At 35.6% G+C, this 25,693-nt stretch overlaps 1 protein-coding gene across 3 annotated transcripts in view; it reads left to right on the top strand.

The window, feature by feature from the left end:
• Positions 1-9,056: 9,056 nt before the first annotated feature.
• Positions 9,057-25,693, top strand: part of LOC115221677 — a 47,058-nt gene continuing 30,421 nt past the window's right edge. Inside the window, exons 1-2 of one of the 3 annotated variants that reach the window (XM_029791878.2) lie at positions 9,057-10,038; positions 24,338-24,374. In XM_029791878.2, coding sequence (XP_029647738.1) covers positions 9,975-10,038; positions 24,338-24,374 — 101 coding nt within the window. In that variant the 5' untranslated portion in view covers positions 9,057-9,974. The remainder of the gene's footprint in view (positions 10,039-24,337; positions 24,375-25,693) is intronic. The other 2 variants (XM_029791879.2, XM_036510827.1) reach the window with 2 other exon arrangements.

Raw genomic sequence — 25,693 nt, 5'->3', positions numbered from 1 at the left:
AATATTTATAAAATTTCATCTTCTTACAAGTTAGAAAGACCCCTCTATGGGGACTTAACACCCACAATTTTGTCATTTTATCTAAGCAAAAATGAATACAGTTGTGCTCTTGGAAGCTGTAGGGTTACCCGAGCATAAATGTTGAGCATTATTTCTAATTCAATGGTACAACAGTGTGACAGTTTGCTTTGACATACACTTACATTGTGATTTCTGCAATGTGGTGCATAAATTGTCAAGTAAATGAGAGGCATCTTTGCTTCCACTGATTCAGTTGCAAAGTGTTGAGTAAAGTTATTTGATTGCAGACCTCCTTTCAGTCTTTTTATTATCACTGTGTCACACATAGTCCCCACATGGTAACATTGATTTCAAGGCCTTCCCAGATGAGTGACTGGTTATTCAAAGACATTTATAGATTGTCAATTTATTCTGTCCAGTTACGTATTAGTATAGTGGTCAAGTATAAAAGTTCACACTTGCACATATATATATATATAAACATATGCACAAACAAGATATTTGTGTATGAATATATTATACAAACAAAATCTAAATAGTACTTAGTGCATCCGCCAACACGAAAAGGCTAAATTCAAGTATCCAAAACATTCAGTCCAAATTACAGATCCAGGTAAGGTCCATTCCACAAAATATAAGCCCCGTTATATGCATATTAGATTTCACAGTGTTTACATTCCTGTTGTATGGATATTAAAGTATATATCCGCAAAATCAAATGAATTTAGTTTTTAAAAAATTAGTAGCAACTAAACTCTGTGTCCTACTTAAATTAAGTCCAAGGTTTGCATTGAAGTATGGGTATTAAATATATAACGATATTTAAAATTATAATGGGGGCCAGGGAGCAGTCATTTAAGATATTGGCTATGCATATTAAATATTTAAAATATATCAAGGTTCAGGGAGCGGTCACGTAAACTGTTGATCTATTTCCAATTGGCTAATTCCTTTAATCGTATCCGTTAGGCCTGTTTCAAAACAATATGGGGTCAGAAAGTTAATTAAACAGATCATAATAGTTTATCAAAACTGAATAAAATGTTGAATAAAAAGTAACCAAAATAAAAATAATAATTATATCTATTATCTTATTATACATATATGGAAATGCATTCATACATACATACATACATATATATATATGTATATTCTCCAGACATTTTGACGCAAATATATATTTTTTAACATTTAAGCCTTCTGTCGTTTTTTCACTCTTTACTATTTTCTTATATATATATATATATATATATATATATATATATATATATATATATATATATATATATATATGTATGTATGTATGTATATATATATATATATATATATATATATATATACACACATATGCCATGTTTGAGAAGACCCATCAAGCCAAGTAAAATCGCAGTAGTGGCAGATACTGGTGTCACACAAATGGTACCCATACTAGTGGCATGTAAAAGCACCCATTACATTCTTGAAGTGGTTGGCATTAGGAAGGGCATTTAGCTGTAGAAACTCTGCCAGATCAGACTGGAGTCTGGTGCAGCCTTCCAGCTTGGCAGCCCTAGTCAAACTGTCCAACCCATGCCAGCATGGACAACGGACATTAAATGATGATGATGATGATGATGATGATATATGTGGGGGTTTGAACAGTTCCTGGCTTTGAGTAAAATAAAATACAGGAGGATCAGTAGATTATGATTGTATTCAACATATTCCCCTCCTAGATCCATACACTTACTGTAGCACTCCTTCAATTATTCTAAACCCTGTAAAAGAACTTGAAAGGTTGGACCTCCAGCCAGGCCTTTCGCAATACTTCAAAGCCAAGAACTTTTCAGCAATCCCTTGTATATCTTGGCCACATAATGTATAAGTATATATATAAAACACACAGACAGACAGACACAGACACACACACATGTATATCAGAGCATTGGTACAAAGCAGTGTTTAGGTATGAGCAGAATTTAGGTTATTTGAAATATGTCACATATTTCAACTGTTAAAAGACAAATACACTGTAGTTACCATGGAGAAAAAAATCTCTCTTATGGTAAAAAGGTGTGAAAGCACCCAATTCGTTTAGTGTCACCCTCTCTTAGGAATCCCAGACATCAATGTTTTGAGTTTTTTGACACTTGTCAATGATATGTACCTAAGAGAGGCAACTCTGAACGAACTAATAAAGCTGTAGCTCTATATATAATTCAGTCAACATGTTGACTGATTTGCACTAGTAGATTGCCCAATCCAGGTAAATATGTTTGTCACATATTTTAACTGCTAAAACATATTTCAACTAACCTTCTCATACCTAAAACACTGCTTTGCACCAATGCTCTGACATATATAGCATTTATATATATATATATATATATATATATATATATAAATTAAATTAGAGATAAAACCACTATTAGGCAAATCAAACAGTGAAAACCATAAACCAAAACATAAAAATAAAAATAATTAATATAATATACAAAATATATAAGATATAAAATTTAAAAATTTAAATTATTCAAATTTAAAATTAAAATTATTAATTTATATTTATAATTTTTTTAAATTTTAAATTTTAATTTTTTTTATTAAATATATATAACTATCAAAAACTATATATATATATATATATATATATATATATATATATATATATATATGTTACGAAAAAAAAAAAAAAATATATATATATATATATATATATATATATACACATACATTATGTGGCCAAGATATACAAGGGGTGCTGAAAAGTTCCTAGCTTTAAGAGCATTGTGAAAGGCCTGGTTGGAGGTCCAGCCTTCCAAGTTCTTTGACAGGGTTTAGAAAAACTGAAGAAACACTGCTTTGCATCAATGGTCCGTTATTTACCTCGATCAGGGCAATCTGCTAGTGCACATCAGTCAATGTGTTATATATATAATGTATTATATATAATGCTACAGCTTTATCAAGTTCATTCAGAGTTGTCTCAAAAACTCAAAACATAAATATCTGGGATTCCTAAAAGAGAGCAACACTGCACGAATTGGGTGTTTTCACACCTTTTTACCATACAGATTTTTTCTCCACAATAACTGTAGTGTATTTGTCTTATAGCACTTGAAATATCTGACAAACATATTTCAACTAACCTAAATTCTAAATTCTGCTCATGTATATATATATATATATATATATAATGTGAGGGAATATTATTCCAAACTTACAGGGAAAAATTCAATTTAGAAATACTAAATCAAATTTCACAAATTATAATATGTATAAATAAATTAGAAAAAAAACACCTTTTATCATTTACAATTTATCATAACAATTTACCCATTGCACCCTATATATATATATATATATATATATATATATATATATACCGGGTGCAATGGGTAAATTGTTGCCATTGTATATTTTAAATTTCCCACATGCACATTGTTTGTTTTTGATTTTGTCGACTACTTAGTATAGTTGGATCAGTTGGGCACCACCTGTGAGAAAAACAGCACCATGATACAATTCACTCTGCCAGAAATTTGGAAACATGTTGTACTGATTTGCATCGGAAACTCCATTATAAACATTTCGGAGTGTTTGGGTGTCAATCTGAGGACAGTGCAATCTAAGGACATGTACCGAGAGTGATAAAAATAAATATTAGTGATGAAAGCAGTATTAGCATCAAATGGCAATCTTTATATCCTACTTAATGTTGATGTATTGTTAGAATGCCATATTATGGCAGTGAACAGTCAGTTTCTCTATATATTGTGAGCAGTGAAATTTGGCTGGCATGCAACTAATGGAGGGCTGCTACCAACGAAGTGCATATATGCTGAAATCACATGATCTAGCAGTTTCATTATCCATACTAGACATCTGCTAATGATATACCTGTGCTTTTAGCACAGTATGTCTATAAGAGGATCTCTCAAGGCAAACACTGCAGTAATACAGTGTTCAAACAATAAATCCATGTTAAGTAGGATATAAAAATTGCTACATATACATCTACATATATACATAAATATCCATACATAGACACACATATATGTATACATGTTCAGAAAAGGCGATGCTCCAGCATGGCCAGAGTCATATGACGGAAACAAATAAAAGAAAATGTATATATATATATACACAAACACATATTCATAAGTGTATGTATGTATATATATATATATATATATATAAGTATACACACTATACATCCATACACATGCATGCACACACACATGCACATGCACACACACACAACTTCACGACAAATTGATTCAGCTCCATATCACTTAGAGTTTTGGGGCTTCAGATATGTATCAGCCTCCTCAGCTATACAGTCAGAATGAAGAAAGTTTAAAAATGAGATTTGTTTGGATTTTCCACTTGGTCTTTTCTTATCAAAAATTCTGGTAAAGCAGTGACACTAGTTCATTCTATATACACTCCAAGTAGTAGAGCAAACAATCTTCTGGTGTCAGTTAGTTGGTGGTGGATGGTATTTGAGAGTTCAGTAAACCACTTTGGTATTATCAAGTTACATAGTAATTTATGGGTCAAGCATAGTAGTATAATGTTACTTCAGCAGGGTGTTTGTATGTTATGATGATAGTATACAGAATAGAAATAGTCTCACTTAGAACAAATAGGGATCATATATATTCTGTAATTGAGCTAGTGCTTAATATGGCTAGGGTGGGCTTTGTCGATTACCAGTGGTCAGAAGTTCATAAACAGGTGTATCTTTGTTGACATCAATAAAATGGATTGGTTTTCCTGTTGTTGAATATTGTGCTTGGAAGTTGAAACCCTCCTATGTGATTCACTGTTTTAGACATCTTGGTAGCTAAACTGTTCCTTTCACCATGTTGGCAAATAAACTTTATTGATCTTCTGAAGATGATGTAAAAAAAAAGAGCATTTTATGCAGTAGCACTGATTTTCATTTCGTAATATGATATTAAAGGGCCAAATTAACTGCTAGCATGCTTAGGTAGAGTCATCCAAGTCTATGGTGTAAATGATATCATAATTTTTATAAGTGACATCATAGTTTCTCCAAGTTGGTCTTGTAGCATAGACTCTATAAATATATTCGAATGCAGCAGGAACCAACAGGCCTTTGGCCACTGTTTGTATCCCATTGTGTCCACTACTCTAATTGGTTGGTATTGGTGCAATTTGTCTCCTACTCTATTGTGCCAACTGATCGTGGATAGCCAGTCAGAGACTTTAGATAGCATCACATGAACAACCTTCTTCAAACCCTATTTCAAGCCTACTTCTTTCTATAAAAACCTAGCGTTTTCCTCAATACACATCTTTGGTTTCTAACCTTTTATGGTCAAGCACTGACCATGTAGACACAGCCAGTTCCAGTGACAATACCACAGCAGCCACGTTGAAACTTACCAACTTCGTCCAGCAGCATTACAGTAACCTCCATCTTCATCACCAACATCATCTTCTTAATGTCATCAACATCATCTCCTTATGTACACAGCTCAGCAAGCAACTTGTCTAGGTTCCAACACTTCTCTGTTCATGAATTACTTCACCATGTATCAACAGTGAACATACAACCTGCAAAAATCCTGTACCAAGTGACCCAGGCAGCAGCATCACAGCCATGACTTCACGTATGACATGTACCTGCAACCAGCTCAGCATCATGGCCATGACTTTGTGATACAGTATTTCAACTACCGTGTACTAATGACTATGAACTGGTATTATTTATCTTATTTGTGTCTATGAACATTCTTCTCACTTTTCTTTATAGACTTTTTCACTGTCTACTTATCAACATCCTTAAACATACACAACAAACACGCACATCCATGCCTATACACACATACACATAAACTTTCTTCTCACAATGGCCTGTCAATTTATTTCTGTATCTATGACGCGCACACAGACACACATGTTATTATATCAATAAATCTTCTTTTAATCATCCTATGCAGTTGTATCTCCTTTTTCCCCTCTGGCAAATATATGTACCATTCAAATTATATATTTATTGTATTGACCGTGTGATATACTAAAGAGCCATTCTCGTCCCTACAGTCTGATTTCAGTATTCAGCAGAATTAAGAAATTTAAACTTTGATTATGTGCATATATATACACTCACAAGGAGATATATACACTCATTCATACATGGGCATGCATATACATACATACATATATGTATATGGCAAGAAGACATATAAATGCTATTATGTTTTTTTATTATTTTTGCTCCTTGTTTTTAGTTAAAATAGTATACACATTTATTTCTATATTTCCTCCTTCCCCCATGATAAAATTATGTTTTATTGTCTTATTTATGTATCTTTTATCTCAGTCACCTATATCATCTGCTGTATCATCCTAGGTTGAGGCAGACTTTCTTCTAGTACACCTGCTACTGGTTGATTTGCAGGGGAGACGGACTCATCAATAGCAACATGTGCTTCTGTGACTCTGGCAACATCTGCACATGTCACCTCCTGCATAGCAACCATCTCTCAGACCAAGAATGAATTTTTGAATCTCCTTGCAAGTTGCCCCAATCTCACTACCCTGACATTCTCCAAACCTACAGCCCGCCATGGAGTGACACACTGCACTCCCCACCCACCCCACCCCCAGTGCACAACCACACACATTGTCTATCACCAGATAAGCTTGCAATTGCAAAGGCCAAGTTTGACAATATGGAGGTGCTGGGCATAGCTCACTGATGAAGCAGTCCCTAGTTGTCACCCCTGCATGTGGTACTGAAACCCAATGGAGGTTGGTGGTCTTGTAGAGATTACTGCCATCTCAATGCAGACAAGACACCCAGCTGTTACCCCAGACCAAACATACAGGACTTCTCAGCCCAGCTAGCCAGGTGTTTGGTTTTCTCAAAAGTTGACCTATATTCTTGAAGGCCACATGTTTACAGTGTTCAGACTGCAATCCACTCACCTTTGCTATGAGCAAGCTCTTGGAACTTTGGTCTGCACGCCAGGAATGACAGCAATCAGCCATTTCTGAGTACACCACAGATATCCAACACATAGCTGGAAAAGGCAATGCAGTCACCAATACATTCTCTCATGCTCCTACCTGCTCTCACACCTACTTAGCCCCAATAATGGAAGGTCTGGATTACGAGGCTATGGCTGCAGCCCAACAGACAGATGACGAGATCAAGGCCTACCGTACACCCATCACATCACTTTCCTTAAAGGATGTGCACTTTGGCTCCAACAGCACAACCCAACTGTGTAATGTATCCACTGGGAAGCTATGACTGATCATCCTATTAACCTGGTGCAGGAAGGTTTTTGACATTATTCATGGACTGTCCCACCCGGGTACTAGAGTCACATAGCACATGTTGTCAAGCAAATTTATCTGGCACAGTATGGCCATGCAAATTGGGGAATAGACCAAGACCTGCATCCCCTGTCAACAAGCCATGGTCAATCACCACTTGGCAACTATGAACCATCTCAGCCACAACAGCATTGACCTTGTTGGTCCTCTACCACCTTCACAGGGTTGCTCATACCTACTGACCTGAGTAGACCACTACACTTGCTGGCCTGAGGCTATCTCTCTCCACAGCACAGAAACACAAGGAGTCAGCCGAGCAATTATCACAAACTGCGTTACCTCTTTCAGTGTCCCAGACAACATCTCATATGACTAGGGTCCATAATTCATCTCAAAGCTGTGGAATGACACATGTGACCTTTTTGAATCACAGTCAAGTGCACAACAGGCCAATGGGTTAGTGGAGAGATTTCATTGCTGCTTGAAGGAATCTCTGACAGCCAGACTTAACGGGCCCTATTGGATTGATTAACTTCCATGAGTGATGTTGGGAATCCGTACCGCCCCAAAGGAAAATCTTAACACTTTCATGGAAATGGTGCCAGGAGAGTTCCTTCTGAATGTGATGTCAGATCCAGATGTCAAAAGATAACTCATGCAACTGAGAGACAGTGTGGGTCAGTTGCACCTTATTGCCATACTAACACATGGCACACCAAGACCATCCATACCAAATGACCTCCACATAGCTAACTTCATGTTTATTTGATGTGATATGTGACGAAAACCCCTCCGGTCACCCTATGATGACCTATATGAAGTCATATATCTGGGAGACAAATCATTCCAATTCCTAATTGGCAGATGACAAGACACAGTTTTCATCAATAGGTTGAAACTGGCCCATCTTGATATTGACTGTGGGATGACGTCAGCAGCTGGGGAGCTGACCGGAAGGGGCAGCAGTGACGCGCATGCAGGGAGGGCATGATTCTGGCTTTTTTTGAGGCAGGTCGCCGAGCGGGTAACGGCGTCAGCCACGTTGTTAGGTTGGGAAAGAGCTGCTATTTCTAGCGTTCAGGTCGGGCTGGTTTGAAAGCCTTTATTTCAAATCTCTCGCATACACCACATTGACAGCCCCGCCCAAGTAGCTCAACCACCAAACAAGGGCTGCCCTAGGTAAATCACACCAAATCTTAGCAAGGAACAGTCACCAAAGAGCCGAGTAACCACACACACACAAACGGGCAGAGTAGTTAAAATGCTTTCCTGGTTCCAATGAGAGTCAACAGTTCTGGGAGAGAGTTATATGTAGGGCACTGCCCAAGGATTTGACAGACGAACTGTAGATAGGAACTTTGCTGTGGGCTAAAATTGAGTAGGTCGAGTTCTGACTAGTAAGCAGTTCACTATGAGCTGTTGACTGAGGACAGTGAGTCTTGTGTAATAGTAATCATATTGTATTGTGTAAATATTTCTTTCCTACTTATTTGTTAAATTATTTATCCAACACCAGGATATAAAAATCACCCTCCCTATTCTTCTGATTTGGCCCCATCTGAGTAGCATTTGTTCTCCAACATGAAAAATCTCTTGGCTGGGAACCAGTATTGCAGTAATGATGGTGTCATATCTGCTCTTGATGACTCTTTTGTTTTTTTACCAAGAGGATGAAAGCTTCTTTACCAGTGGGATCCAAGCACTGTAACACTAATAGAAGAAGTGTGTGGACTGCAAGAAGTGAGGATCTATGTTTAAAAATAAACCTCATTTGGTCATATTCCATGGGAGTATCTTGGTCAGCCTATGAAATTTTCATCCGACAATCATACTTTACAGATTGATCATAACAACAGTATGTGTATATGTGTGTGTTTGTGTGTAAATAGATAGTTACTCAAACTGGTAGACAGATAAATAGATAAATTATAATGTGAATGGATTTTCAAAGAATAGCAAAGGAAACAGCATCATTTGTATTTGATGCAAAAATATTTGTCACATAAGTGAAGATGGTTCTTATTCAAAAGAAAACTGGGTTGTAGGACTTATCTCAGTTGAAGCTTATTGAATACATTATATTATATATTTATTTAAAAAAAAAAGAATTTATACTTAGTATATTAAATACTAGAGTGTAACCCATACTTTGAAAATATACTTTTACAACCATGGCTGATATTTGGAAATATGGCATACAAACAATAATTAAACTTTTATCAAATTTCTTGTTGCATATGCAAAATTATGAATACTAATTCTCAAGAGAAAAATATTTATTATTATTTACTCTCCCTCCTTTTCTTGTTCCAATGATTATTTCATTCTCACTGTGTGGCTTTCATTTACTCATTGCCTGCCACCAAGTCAAATATTTCCACCTATCCTGCACTTATGTTAACTCTACGTCCCCCTCTCTCTCTCTCTTCCTTTTCCTCTCCCTTTCTTTACGAGATTGCCTATATTTCTTACTTGAGCATAGAGTTCGAAGAGAATGAGATTTCGTGAAGTTCGTACCTCAAGTTTTATCAGGGAAATGAAATGATCACACTTCAACTTCAAATCAAAACCTGAATGCAGACTCCGCAGTTCGTTAGGAGTTAAGACTAATAATAATAATTAATTAGTCATAAGAAAATGGCGGTATTGTTAACAACATGACAATGTTTACTAGGGAAGAAACCGACCTTACTACTACAGTAGATATTACTGTATCTTTAGGTAAATCAAATCTCATTGAAAATTGGCAATATTTACATTTTCTCAAAGTTTTGTTTGCTTTTCGTTATTTTAAAATCCACCATTGTCGTTTTATAAACAACTTCGGCACAAACCCAGTCATACTTGTTGCTATGTAATTAACATTCCCGCTTTTTACTTAACGTATCTCGAAGTATGTGATTTAAGTTTTCTCTTTTTTTTTTTTTTTTAAGATAATACAAAATGTAAACCATATTCTCTGATGAATTTCGATTTTGCGAATCCTGAAATACTTAAAAAATGATTATACAATACAAAAATAACTCAACTTTTAATTTTCGCCCAACAGGTTATTATGGGGTTTGTCATTTCATAATTAAATTTTGATTAGATGAGAAATAAGTTTGTGAATTGAAAACAAGAATAAACAAAATGCTATGTCGTAGATGATATTAACCTTTTGTTTCCAAATACTATAACATTTAGGTATACCTACACAATTGTGCCTCACGATTTTGTTTCCTCGTAATTTTCAGAAAAATGAATATTTTTTAATGAAATTCTTAAATATACTTTGGATGGTGTAGATTCCGATTATATCGGAATTTGTTGTAAAAAAAAAAAAAAAACTCCGTGAGAGAGGTTTCGGAAAATTCACACGAGTCCGCGTTGTTTTTTCATAACTTTCAGAAAAATTGGTATTTTTCAATGAAATTTTCAACAAACACCTTTCAGAGTGTTTGGATTACGATTATATTGGAATTTAATATGAAGAACAAAATTGATGAATTTGTACTCACACACATGTATATATACTGTCACACATCACATATCTACAAAATGTAACTTGAAATTTCCCAAAAAATTGTGATATGTGACAGTATCTATGTTTGCGTGTTCATTTTTTTTTTTTATATATTAAGTTCCGGATACAGTCGTTATCTACACACTCTGAAAGGTATTTGTAGAAAATTTCCTGAAAAAGGACCCATTTTCCTGAAAGTTGTAGGGAAACAGCCGGCTTGTATGAATTATCCGAAATTCCTCTTCTACTCGCATATTTTTTGCTCTTTTGTTCTGCTTTTTTTTTCACAATAGATTCGATATAATCAGAATTTACACCATATGAAGCATATTTGTTGAAAATTTCATTTAAAAAATCCATTTCTTTGCAATTATGAGGAAACAAACTCTGACCGGGGCACACTTGTGTAGTTATGCCAAATTTAATTTATTCGTGTTTTACATTCATGCAAATATTCATGATTCCTTTAACCGATTCAACTTCTGTTTTTAACACAAACAGAAACAAAGTTTCTCAGAAGTTAGACTCCGCTCGAATAATTGGATTTTTTCTTCACGCGATTCACTTACATTAACCTTTTATTTATTTATTTTTTAAATATATATTAAACACGGAGATATGCACAAAGATTATGTGGAGTAAATCTCTGGGATACCACTGTTATTTATTTTATAACATAAACATGTACAACTTTTAGAACATTGTCATTTTATAAGATTTTGCTGGCAAATTTTTGAATTAACAAACATTTATTTACATGAAAGAAAATTACCGGAGAATTTTCATCTAATTCTTCCAAATCTTTCTGTTAAAACAGTATTGAAACCGTTTGTGAGGAATTTTTATTTAAGAATAATTTTTTTTTTATCAGCTACTGGTCGCATACCACAAGGTTTAACGGAACCTACTGAAGCTCGCCAGCACGCTCGCATCGTTACCACGGGCGATGGCGAGGCTAAAGCGTTGGGAAAGCCAAGCGCCCTCACAAGCATCACCTGACAAGGACTTCGAGGTTGGTGGCCAAGTCCCTCCGAACGTCTCAAACGTCACAGGTTGAAAGAGTTTACTGTCAGATCCCGATACTTCAGGGTTTTCTTCCCGTTCAGTTACGGAAGCATCGATCCTCCCTTTAACTGCAGCTTCCAAGATGTGGGAGGGAGCAAAGGAATCGCAGACTGTGGCGTCCCAAATGAGGCACCTACCTCTAACCCAGGGACAAGAGAGTAAGACCATCTGGTCTCTGTCAAACTGAAGTGTTTGACCCGAGCAAAAACAAAAAAGTGCAATAGGTGTACAACATGTAGTAAACGAACATGAAAAAAAAAATGCGCGCTGGCGAACGGGGGTGGGGGGCAGGGAAGAGGACTCGGAAAATTTACATCGGGAATGTTTCGAGTCCTCTCACCACTTCCCCGTCCGTCGGCGAAATTTTTTTCTACATATTCGTTTACTGCACATTATTTTTACACCTAGTACACTATTTTTTTTTTCAATTTTAGTGACGGGGGTGCGGACTCGGATAATTCACACTCGGGTCAAACACTGGAGTTTAAAGGTCAAGGTCTGAATTTTCCGAGTCTTCTCCCCCCTCGTTCGCCAGCGCGCATTTTTTTTCATATTCGTTTACTACATGTTGTTTTACACCTATTACAATTATTTTTTTTTCATTTTTATGACCAGGTGTCGAAGTGGGGTTACTGGGTCATGTGAAATATCTGAGTCCGCACCCTCCTCGTCACAAAATTTTAAAAAAAAATAGTGTACTAGTGTAAAATAATGTGTAGTAAACGAATATGAAGAAGTTGGTTTTAAAGTTACTGGTCCAAAAAAATTATGGTGGAAAAATTCTATGGAGCAGAGATAACTCTTGGGCTTAGTGAGACCGAATAGTTTGGCCCTAAAGGACAGGGGACAAATGTAAGCAAGGACACTCTTGGACGAGAACAAATTTATGAACTGTGTTAGGTTCTGCAAGAGTTCAAGCCCAGCATCATCAGCTGACAGGGAGATACCATACTTGAGATGTTGAGGTCATAAGCTATCAATCCCAGCACCAGAACCAGCTAGAAAAGAGGCAGTTGCCTTCCTGACATTGTTAGGGATGAAGATGGGTTGTAGAAAACTTGGTGGGTTGGGCCAGTGTAGGCGATTATCTGGAGGTTGGTTGAAGGAGTCTGTGGTACACAGGATGAGGGCAGACAGAGAGGAAAGAAGGCGAACAACCCCTTTAATGTCTCATTGAATTTGATATTAACAGCCTTCTTTAAGTTAGGTGGTTGACCATTGTTCGGGGTTGAGCTGATGACTGACCTGAAAGGTGGTTGAGGCAGATTTGAACTCCCGTTGGGGAAGATGCAGTAAAATTGTTAAGAAAGTACAGGGTATTTGTTCATAGAAATGTGGTGGCCTAATTGGAAAAATAAAGAACTTGTAGCGTGTAGCCATTTTCAAATAGTACCACCAATTTGTGGTAGCTGGCAATATGATGTAATGTCGTATTGTCGTTTTCCTATTGGTTGAAATAACTGCTCATATAGGAATTCTGAAAATGAGTTAAAGAATATTTTTATGTGATTTCAATTCTTTAAAGTCAAGTTGAGCAGTTATAAAAACCCTGGATTTTGGGGAAAACTTTAGTGTTTGTGGGATGTAACTAAACTCCACAACACTCACTCCTTTGAGATATTGGTTATTTTTTTATGCCATGTATATGAAAAATCCAACAAGACTTGTTTGAATTGTTGAGATCTATATAGTTAGTATGAAGAATTAGCGTAAATTTTAAGTCGTAATTCTCTACAACAAAATTACTTTACTTCAAACTGTATTATAAATATTAAAAATGCTAAATGTACGTAAATGAAATAATGTAGTAATTCTTTTCTCTTTCTTCACGTTCTTCAACTTATTAATGAAATGTATTTCTGTAATTCTGAAACTGTATTTTTTATAGCGGTTAAAAGAAAATGAAATTATTTATATTCAACATACATGCATGTATAAAATGTCCATTAGTGTTTCAGAAAATATACTTCTCACTATGGCGTTTATGTAGCTGGAGTCAGGATTTACGTATAATGATAACACTTAGAAGTAAGTTATAAGTGACGGGTTTATCAATATATATTCCTACTTCAAAAGTTAAATATATTTATCTATTTCCAAATAGGAAACATATAAAAGTAGAGGTTCATACACTAACAGTAAACAAACCAACCAGAAAACATTCGCTATACTGTTAATTACTGAAATTAATTTATATTCCTTTAATGTATATTAAAAGTGAATAGAAAACAGTAGGGTATAATTTGAAGGAGTTTTGGCTACTATTTCTTACTGTTCGAATGACTAGGGAATTGCTATCTCATTGGCCAGTTCAACAATTCGTAACAAGGCAACTGTAGCTATATTTTATCAATACAAAATGTTATTGACTTAACATGTGTGTGCATCATCTATCTATCTGTCTATCTATCCATCCATCCATCCATCCATGCTTTATAGGGGGTATAGTTTAGCTGATACATCAATCCAGTATCTGTGAATATCTGGCAGGCCCCTACCCACAAAAAAAAAACAGAAAAAAGAAACCCTCTCAGTTTCCTTCAGTTTTGAAAAGAGCTCTGCCATGTGTGTGTGAGAGAGAGAGAGATGGAGAGCGAGCTAGCACTCCACTAGACTGTTGAAGCATCTTGATGACCAACAACTGAGGAGACATGTAGGTTTTCCAAGTAACTACAGTATAATAGACTACATATTCATTCTGACACAGCTTCTAAAATGAACAAAAGAGTAGCAGCTGTCTCTTTGTATCTCCTTTGTTGATTGTGAAAAGGCCATTGAAGGTGTGAAGGTGAATGTAGCACTGGAGTCTCAGGAAATGCAAAAAGTTGAAGCACAATACATCAAACTTCTCAGAGAGACAAGCTCAAGATGTGCTTTGATATAGGTTAGCTGTCACCATCTATATTAGTTCCAGTCACAAAGGGTGTTAAACAAGGAGATGCCATCTCTCTGAAGCTATTCGTCATGTTTTGAATTGGTCATCAGAGACATTGGTGACATTGACATCAATGGTAAGATACACCTCCAGTTCCCAGAAACATAAATCAGTTCAGCTGAAAGAGAATGCTGACAAAGCTGGACACCTATAGTTCAGCAGTAGGCCTCAAAATAAACTATATGAAAACAAAATACTTCATCATCATCATCATCATCCTTTAAAGTCTATTTTCCAAGCTTGCATGGGTTGGACTCCTCTGCTATGAAAACAGCATGAAGCTGAATAATGATGTGAAGGATGAAATGAAGGAGTGTATCTACTTGGGGAAGAAAAGAAATGAATGCTGAAATATCCTGCATAGTAAGATTTGGATGGAAGGCCTCAATTAAAGATGTACTCAATAAAATAACCGTCATCACCATTGTTTAATGTCAACTTTTCCATGCTTGCATGGGCAAGATAGAATATGTTGAAGCCCTTCTTGTCATACACATACATATGTATGTATACTTGAAGGATACCAGGGTTGCCCAGAAAATAGACTGTTTTTAGCTAATTAGTTGAATTTAAATGATGGTAATTCTGCATAAAATTATTATATCATTGCATTTATATTATCAGCAACAAGCATTTTTTTCTGTTTCTGAAAATTTACTTGCCTATAAAAAGAAAGGTGTTATAATATATGGTTGAGTTGTGCAGTAAACATCCTACTCATGTATCTTTTAACTTATTTAGAAATTTTTTTGATTCCTAGTTCCATATAAAAAGAAAATCACAAATTTAATTGGATATTTACCCTTTGAACGGCATATCGAGAAATTAATTTTTTGTAACTAAACACTTTCAAACTTCGGACACTGGTAGAATGTGTCATATAAAACATCTTTTACTCTTAGTGTTGTTGAGAAAAGTTTGTATTTTCAAAGTGATTTCAGTAAGTTCAACCAATCAATGACGTGTATTCAGCTGAATAAAATTACTGCCGTTTTTTGTCAACAACAACTTCCAGCAGTGTATATTTCGTTTGTCACTGTTATTTATGACATATTTCATCTCCGTTACATTTGTATGAATAAATGAGTGTATCTAAAGCATGTTTACTTCATGGCACAACCGCAATCGTTTGTGCATTTCTACTGCTTTTAGTTTTTTTCCTGTTTTTCAGCTACTATTTTCGGAAAGACTTTTTGCCCCCCCCCCCCCAAATTTCTTCATTTTCCACTTTTTTTTCCATAACTCTAACCCTAACCTCCCAACCCTAGCCCTAAAACCCTAACTCTAACTCTCAAACCCTAACCCTAAAACCCTAACCTTAACCCTAAAACCCTAATCCTAACCCTAACTCTAAAACCTTAGCCCTAACCCTAAAACCAGTGCAAATGCATGAATGATGTAATAAATAACAGTGACAAACGAAATATACACTGCTGATAGTTGTTGACAAACAACGGCAGTAATTTTATTCAGCTGAATACATGTCACTGATTGGTTGAAATTACTGAAATACGACAACTTAACACGAAATCACTTTGAAAATTTAAACTTTTCTCAACAACACTAAGAGTAAAAGATGTTTTATATGACACGTTCTACCAGTGTCTGAAGTTTGAAAGTGTTTAGTACAAAAAATTAATTTCTTGATCTGCTGTTCAAAGGGAAAAGATCCATTTAATTTTTTTGAATTTGTTCCCTCTCCATGTAACTAATTTTAAACTTTAATCTTAACCCTAAATTTAAATTAGATTTTTTTCTGGTAGGATTATATTTTCCTCTGAATAATATATCTAATTCAGAGAATAGTTTTCGAATACAATGTCAAAAATGGAAGAGCTAGTGTTGATTGTCTACTCTGAAACAGAGGGTGTGCACTGGCAAGAAGTTTTTAAAAGATGGAATTTCAGAGCTTGTTTTCACAATTTTCATAACCATGAAGAAATTTTCTTAAAGAATAGAAAATAGAAATGTAGGCAATTAGGCTTTGTTTTGTATAACTCCACGAATAAATAATGTTTAATTTACATATGGAATATATATTGTTTAACCCTTTAGCATTCAGATTGCTTTGTCAAATGTATTGCTTATTTATTCACATTGTTTAGAATTAATCATGGATTATCTTTTGGCTTAAAGATTTCAATGGCATGTTCATATATTTTTAGAATGGCATTGTAGGGTAGGTCTGAGAGGTTGGATCTAGTCAGTTTTAACATAAAACAAGTTGAATATGTGGGCTGTATGTGGCTGGATTAAATGATAAAAGGTTAATATAGGCATAGTGATGGGTATATAATAAAAATGCTGCTGGTCACCTTGTAATCATATGCTTTCAGTTTCCTTTTAATCAACACCATCATTGTAAATGACCCAGAATTGATTTTAATAAAAATGTATTTTGTATAACAGAACACTGGGATTTCTTGTGAAAATTTATCTTCTTTTCAAGAAATTAAATTGTTTTCTATATTTATAGTAGTCTGATATCTAATGCAATGTGCTTCAGATTTGGGTTCAGTGTATTACATAATTTATTTGTGTAAATGGTATATAACTAATTCAAGCATATTAAATGAGTAAACATGATCAAGTGAAAATAAAATCAGTTTAATTCTATTTGAAACCAATTTGAAAAATGAATATGAACCAGATTGTCAATCACCTTCGAAGTAAAATCATCCTTTCCACATGTTATAACATGTGGAAACTGGAGTGCATAGAGAAAACTCATATTTAAATATTGGAACTTGCAATGTATGTAGTAACAGCTGGTCCTGAGAATTGTCATGAGTCCCAACTACAACAGTATTAGATCTCTCCATCACAGCCTTAGTAAATATCTACATGCACATCAGTACTTCTAGATATTATGGTCATGAGCAAAGTAGGAATCCTCAAGATACAGTCCATCAGCTATTATTGTTTGCCCTCGGGATTTAGAAATTGACATATACTAGAAACTGAAATCTTCTAAATAAAAAGAGCACATCTATTAGTGTGGATGGCATATAATCACATCCTCTCCATTGGTGTATCAGTGAGAATGTTAGCTTCGATGATGTTTGTTAACCATTAGTTTTGTATCATTGCATAACTTTGGCTGATCTAAATTATACAACATTATCGAGGATTTTTCTTTTAGCTGAAGTCTGAGATAAACCTGAAGATTCCTAGAATGTTTCAAATTTTGTGGGAAAGTGAATTACTTCTTTCTAATCTAGAGCTTAAGCCATTGATTTGGTGTGACTTTTCCTTGAAGTACCTGCAACAGCTATCTGTTGATGATCTTGATCATAATATTTTTGATACAGGTCTAGCTCTTTCTCACATTAGGTTAAGATGTTGCAAGTTAGGAGTCATAAATACCTTTGATGTTAATTCATTGGCTCAATGGCAACATTATTGTTAGAAAGAAGTCTTCACTTTCTAGCTCAAAACATGTTTGGCAAACTAACCTGACAGCTGATCTCCAAAAAGACAGAGCCTGGTTTTGGTAGTTAGTTTAAATATTAACCTTAGTCTGAATCAATGATGATTGAAGGCTGGTATGGATTTCATTGGTTTTTGTCCTCTTTTGTGATCTGGCTGGATTTTGATGGAAGTCACCTGGCAATACTTTTCTTTTGAGATCTGTTGTCATGTAAGTTCTCCAATATCTTGCCGAGGACCTCAAATGTTCTCTTGCGTAGGAGTCACTGTGTGCTAAGTAGTTTGCTTACAAACCACATGGTTCCGGGTTCAGTCCCACTGCATGGCGCCTTGGGCAAGTGTCTTCTACTATAACCTCGGCCTTGTAAGTGGATTTGGTAGATGGAAACTGAAAGAAGCCCGTCATATATATGTATGTATGTGTGTATGTCTGTGTTTGTCCCACCAACATCGCTTGACAGCCAATGCTGGTGTGTTTACGTCACCGTAACTTAGCGGTTCAGCAAAAGAGACCGATATAATAAGTACTAGGCTTACAAAGAATAAGTCCTGGGGACGATTTGCTCGACTAAAGGCGATGCTCCAGCATGACCACAATCAAATGACTGAAATAAGTAAAGGAGTAATTGTCCCTTCATTCTAGGCAAGCATTTGGATTCTCCTGTCTGGTTCTTGAATACTGGAAATGTTGTATGCTGGTGCATCATGTGTATCTTAGAGAACCTTGCAAATAGAAAGTGCTGTATGGCACTAGGAAGGAGCATAGCAGCAATACCTGAAAAACAACAGCACAAGAATGTCTTTCCAGTTCCAAGAGGAGCATCAAGGAAACATATCCCAGCTTCTTTTTGGTGAGCCTTTTCAAAAATAGTAGAATAAACTGCTCTTTTATCTTCAGCAAGTTTGGGTTCATGGTCATTGATATATTATCTTTATGTGTCACCATTTTGTTATGTCTCTTTCATAGCTTATTGACTTCAGAGTGGTTAGGTTAAGGGAGAACTTATTCTTTTGTTGACCATTTATATTATTGAGCTTCTTCTCAAAGTCATTGAAGGCTGCATTGTAGAATTCATGTACACATCCTATTTCCATATTGGGAGAAGTTGGTTATTGTTCTACTTGATGCTTGAAATTTTCAGCTATGTCATCATGATATATGAGTCAAGCTTAAAGCAGATTGGAAAGATCACAGCATTTTAATAGTGCAGTATACAAAACCCAAATAATTTTGGTTGTTTGAGATTCAGAAGATTGTGACAATGTTGCATCCCATTTGGTATCATGCCTAAGGCATGCCTCTCTGTAGGTGGTGCAAACTTTTCTACCTACTTTATGAAGGCTTTGAAATCGACTTGGACCTCAATCTTCATGGAGAAGCATCCATGTTGACTGGGATATACAGTATATACTGTCTAAATAGCACTGTTAAAACTTATGTCAGGCTTGTTTTCAACCTTGTTTTTTCATCTTTATGATGTGTTCCACATATAGTAGGATAGAACCTACTATATGATGGTACAACAATGCTTATGCAAGAGGACTGGCAAAGCTATCCTCTTGAATAAGCGTTGTAAGTATTGGGTCCCCTGGATATTGTGCTTGTGAAGTAAACTCATTGGTCATTTTCCAAGTGCACAACAAGTTGTTGAATGCCTGGATACCTCTCATGAATGTAAAAAACAAAAATATGTTAAAAAGTGTCATTGTTGTTGATGTATCATCCATGCTGAAATTGGATGATGTTATCAAAACTATTTTGCTTCATCAGAGCAAACATTGCTGTATTAGATTTCTTGTTAACTTATTTTCAGTAGTATTTGATAGACTTTATTGAGTTACAGAACTCAGCTGCATTGAATTTGTTCCTTAGGTGGGAGCAGGAGGAAACTATTCATTGTTAATTTCATGCAGTCCAATCACGTTTTGAGTGCCTCCATCTTCTAATGCTCTTCTGTTAGAGGAACATCTATTTTCATCTGTTTTGAGTAAATTGATGCATTAGTTGTCTTCTTTGCAAGGTGAATTCCTGCTAAAGTCGCAACAAAGCCCATTAAGCATCTAGGGTTTAACAATATTGAAGAGCACTTTTCTTGAGGCTCTGGTAATATGATGGAATCAATTTGATTGTATGTAGCAAACCCATTTTTGGCATTCTTTGATATACATGTCCAAATACTTTGCAGTTAGCAATCACTCATTTTCTCAGTTTTATATGGAAAACTTTAGTTGTGAGAATGTCAAACATTCTCACAAATCTCTTAAATTTTCATTTGGAGTTGCAGCGGAAGTACTGAAGTGTTCTAGGCTGCTGAAGCAATGAAAATATGCCATTGTTTCATGTGTTTGTTTGTACATGCAGTGGTAGTTACACATACAACTTGATGGTAGAACACAAAGCTGACCAGTTTTTCCACCAGCTTCATCATTATTGTTGCTTCTTGTAAATGCAAAAAGGTGTCTGTCCACAGCACTTTTTTGTGAGTTCTAATATAGCACAATTTCTCAGATGGTATCTTAGCATGCATATCCACTACAGTTTTGTGGAAGAGAATTTGACTTTCAGACAGGTGGCTGAATGAATTGTGAAATATGACATGATAGGTATACAAAGTTCACACACAAAACAGATTTTGAAGAATTTGATCCAGCTTATGATATTCCAAAGTGGTACCTATCCTCACCATTGACTATAAAGAACATAAAACAGTAATATCATAGGACCAATGTATATTTTTGAGTGTTGTCTTTACACTTCAGAACGATATTCCTTTTCGCTATGTGGTAACTCAGCTCTACATGACTTAAAATTTCCTGATTATGTAGGATGAACCCATCTCACCAGATATATGGAGAGATAGCTGATGAAATGGGTTCATCTTATGTGTCTGTGAAACTTTGTCATATGGAACTGAATCAAACTGTTACAAAAAAATAAACAAGAACTTACTTTAGGTTGGCTGCATTGCCTTCAGCACTCACATGCTAAAAGATAGTACACTTGTGGTTATGTATCTGAAGTTTGACCATGATAATTTCAGTTTTCTTTCTTGTGTTACAGAATAAATATGTCTATCCTGCTGGCAGCGTGCACCAAGGAAGAACAGAGATCAGTGATCAGATTTCTCTGGTCTGATGTGTCAAGGGCTGAAATTCATCATCGGGTTTCAGTACAATATGGAGACAATACATAACCACTTTGATGTGTGTATGAGTGGAGTGAGAAGTTTAAGACTGGCCAGATAAATGTGAAGCACAAAGAGGGAGCAGGGCACTTATCAACTTCCACCACTAACATGCAGATTCAACAAGCTTGAGAGATGGTTCTGGTGAACTGATGAGTGACCATCAATGAGGTGGCAGGTTCTCTGCAAGTTAGTCTTAGTTCTGTGTGCGAAACATTCATGACAAGCTTCACTTCTGTATAGTCTGTGTGGGATGGATGCTGTGAGAGCTTACCAATGTGTGGAAGGCTTAGTTGTGTGGAGGTTTGTTAATGTTTACTCAACCTCTACAGAAGATGAGAGTTGGGTTCATCAGTTTGAGCCAGAATCCAGAAGGCAGTGTATAGTGTGGAAATCCCAGAATTATCAGCAAAGAAATTGAAGACTTAACTTTCTGCAAAAGAAGTCATGCAAACTGTTTTCTGGGATGCAAAAGGGTTTTTTACCGGAAGGTTACAGAGTCACCAGTGTAGGCTACAGTTAAATGCTGGCCAACAAACTGAAACCAGCTATTCACACCAAATACCAAAGTCTATTGTCAAAGGAAGTGTTATTGTTGCACAACAATGTACAGCCACCCACACCATTGAAAAATTGGGTTTCAAGTTACTGGAACACTCTACATACAATCCAGGAATCACCCCTTCCAACTATCACCTCTGTGGACCACTCAAACATTCTTTATGAGGTTGTCAATTTTCTGTGGGCAAATACATGCAGGAAGCAGTGCATGAATGGTTGCACAACCAGCTGAAGAACCTTCTTCTCTGATAGAATAAACAAACTTGTGGACCACTGGAAGAAGTGCTTTGAAAAGCAAGAAAACTATGTTAAAAAATGATGTAATTGTTCAACCCCTACTTTTGTTTTAATAAATTAGAGAAACAAGAGTGTGTACAATTTTTGACTTACCTTCATATAACTCCTACCAAATATATTGAGAGCCACTTTATTTTGTATGTCCACTCCCTCATAGAGAGAGAGAGAGCATTCTGTTTAAACAGTTTCAATTTAAAATGCCTTTGAAAGATTAATTGACATAAATGATGTGATGTTAAGATATGAGACTTTTGGGCAACATACTGAGAGATTGTCAAATTAGGAAAATTGAAATGAGTTAAGAGAATTAGCTTGAATGGATCAGTGTCATGGATAAATAAGTGAAGAAGTGGTATACTTAGAGTGCTCAGATGTCTCAGTTTTCTGGTATTCATCCCAGTTTCCAAAGAACAGTCCCATTATCCTGAAAGAATGCTTTGCCCCAATTTTTTAATTTTATTTAAATTTTTTAAAATAATTTTTCATGTTGATGATAAATATTTTCCATTTTGTTTTTATATAAACATTTAAATTTTTTTCTCTCTACAAATCTGAAATGAATGACTGGATGAAAAAAGAACAGACTAGATATTTCAACAATCAATGCTATTATTTCATGCATATTTAATTTTAAAGGTGTAGAGTGTGTGAAATTATCTGAAATCATTAAAAATGAAAAAGAAGTATTGGAAAAATAAATTAGAATTCAATTAAGTACAATACTAGTGATTAGCTGCCTAAATTTTTAAAATATATATTGTGATTTTAACTATTCTAATGGCTATTAATTTTTTCAATAAATTATTAAGCAAAGTACAGTGTCAGTTATTCTTAGTCTCTTATATGAAAGGCATATAATATATATGATTGTCTGCAACAGCATTTTAACATCCACTCCACTTATCCATTCTTGTGTGGGTTTGATAACTTTCCTGATACCTATCCTTACCTGTATCCTAGTAAGGTAATATTTCCCCATAGCTGGACATGTTTTTTGTAGAATATTGAAATGAATGACATTCATTTACATCAGTCACATGATGTCACTGCAAGGAGACACAAACACACACACACACATATACTAGGGCTTTCAGTTACCACCTTTCAAATCCAAAAGATTTGGTTGGCTTGGAACTATAGACACTTGCTCAAGGTGCAACACATTTGGACTGAACCTAAAACCATGATGTGAGGAAGCAAACTTTTTTAATCACACAGCTAAGCCTGTGTGCATATTTGTGCCTGATGAATATGTTTGAGGTATTTCTCAACATATGAAATTATTAGTAGCCCTTAAAGACATGTATTGTGACCTTTAAATAAATAATATTTATCTTTCACCAGATGGAGTACTTTTTTGTTGATCTCTCTATCATGGAACAATACATTATATATGTATCATCATCATCATCATCATCATTTAACGTCCGCTTTCCATGCTAGCATGGGTTGGACGGTTCAACTGGGGTCTGGGGAGCCCGAAAGCTGCACCAGTCCAGTCAGATCTGGCAGTATATATATAGATATATATTTTTGAGTGTGTAAACTAAGATCCTTTCTTGTCTTGACTGCATATTAAAATAATATGATCACCCCTAGCTGTACTGAATGCAATACACGAAAAATTCTTTATGGAAATTTGCTTTTTAGTTGGAGGAAGAACAGATTTTGCAATGTGAAAACTTTTCTGTCTTCATGAGAAGCTATCAAAGATTGCTAAGCTTAGCATTTGAAAGGTGTGTAGTTTGAACAGTATTAGACAATGTTGTAAAATGGTATCTACTCTATTGACATGTCATAAGGTAGACTTGTCTGTCCCATACCAAAACTAGAAGAAGGGAGTGTACAAATGTTCCATGAAACAATGAGAACAGTAGTAATGACAATTATTTTCTGAATAAGTGTGATTGTAATTGGTAAATTAGCAGCATACTTGAACATGTACACACACACAAGCATGTGTGCCCCCCCCCCCCATACATACATGTACACTCTGGCACTGAATATCATTTTTATTTCATTTTCTTTTATTTCTCATTTCAGCGAGATATGCTACATCAATGCTTGGCAACCCAGACTGGTTTGTATTCACTAATCTTCATTCTTTGATCTATTGAGTCATACATGTTCTGGGTCGAAAGTTGGGTGGTGGAAGATACTTATTATTGATAAAATAAAAGAGAGAAGTTGTAGTTAGGATATAGAACTCCATACTCGTGGGTTGTGTATAAATGATGTGTTGGGAAGGAGGAAGATGATCATACTTTCACTTTATTTGCCAGAGTTTATATATATTTGTGTATATATATAAACTTCAGAATAAAAAGAATATATTTTACTTATTCCAGCATACTTAAATAATCTGATAAAAATAAATTTAGCAATTAACTTATTTCTATTCACAAAAATGTGAAGGTGCATGGCTCAGTGGTTCGAGCGTCAAGCTTACAATCGTGAGGTTGTGAGTTCGAATCCTGGACCGGGCTGCGTGTTGTGTTCTTGAGCAAGAAACTTTATTTCATGTTGCTCCAGTTCATTCAGCTGTAGAAATGAGTTGCGACATCACAGGTGTCAAGCTGTTTCGGCCTTTGCCTTTTCCTTGGATAACATCGGTGGCATGGAGAGGGGAGGCCAGTATGCATGGGCGACTGCTGGTCTTCTATAAACAACCTTGCCTGGACTTGTGCCTGGGGGGGTAACTTTCTAGGTGCAATCCCTTGGTCAGTGTCGTGACCAAAGGGGGTCTCAGCATCAGCATATATTGATAGATAGTTTGCTAGATAGCTATAGATATATATATATGTATATATATACATATATCTTCTTGGTAGTCTCTTGAGTGTGAGAAAAATGGTTGTGCAATTTCTTGCTGAACTGCCTGCACAGATGATTTGTTTTATAGTAACAAATGTTTGTGCTGTACATTAGCTTGCTCTTGCTATCAAATTGACATTGCTTGTACAGATGCACACTCTGCCACATGTAAGATGTCAAAATGATTGCAGGGCAATGTGAAATGTTTTTTTGCTCAAGAACACAATGTACCACCTGGTGCAAGAATCAAAACCATGATCTTGTGATCATGAGGGTAATATGCTAATCACTAGGTTACACACCTTTATACATGTACTTGGAAACATTGAAAGGTAGGTCTAAGGAGATTGTTGAGATGCTAGAATGAAGGTGTGTACATGTGTATTGCATTCAAGAAGCTGGGGTGGCTTCTACCAGGTTCGTCACAGGCAAAGGATGTAAGTATACAATCTGGGTAGGTAATAGCAATGGGATTGATGGTGTGGACATACTTCTTGCTGAGAAATGGGTTGATAAGGCAGTCAAGGTAGGCAGAGTGTGTGAGAGGATACTTAAGCTTAGGCTAGTTTTGCAAACTGGAACAAC

The sequence above is a fragment of the Octopus sinensis genome, linkage group LG18, assembly GCF_006345805.1.
Source record: "Octopus sinensis linkage group LG18, ASM634580v1, whole genome shotgun sequence".
NCBI classification, from domain to species: domain Eukaryota; kingdom Metazoa; phylum Mollusca; class Cephalopoda; order Octopoda; family Octopodidae; genus Octopus; species Octopus sinensis.
This window is presented reverse-complemented; position numbering and strand designations above follow the sequence as displayed.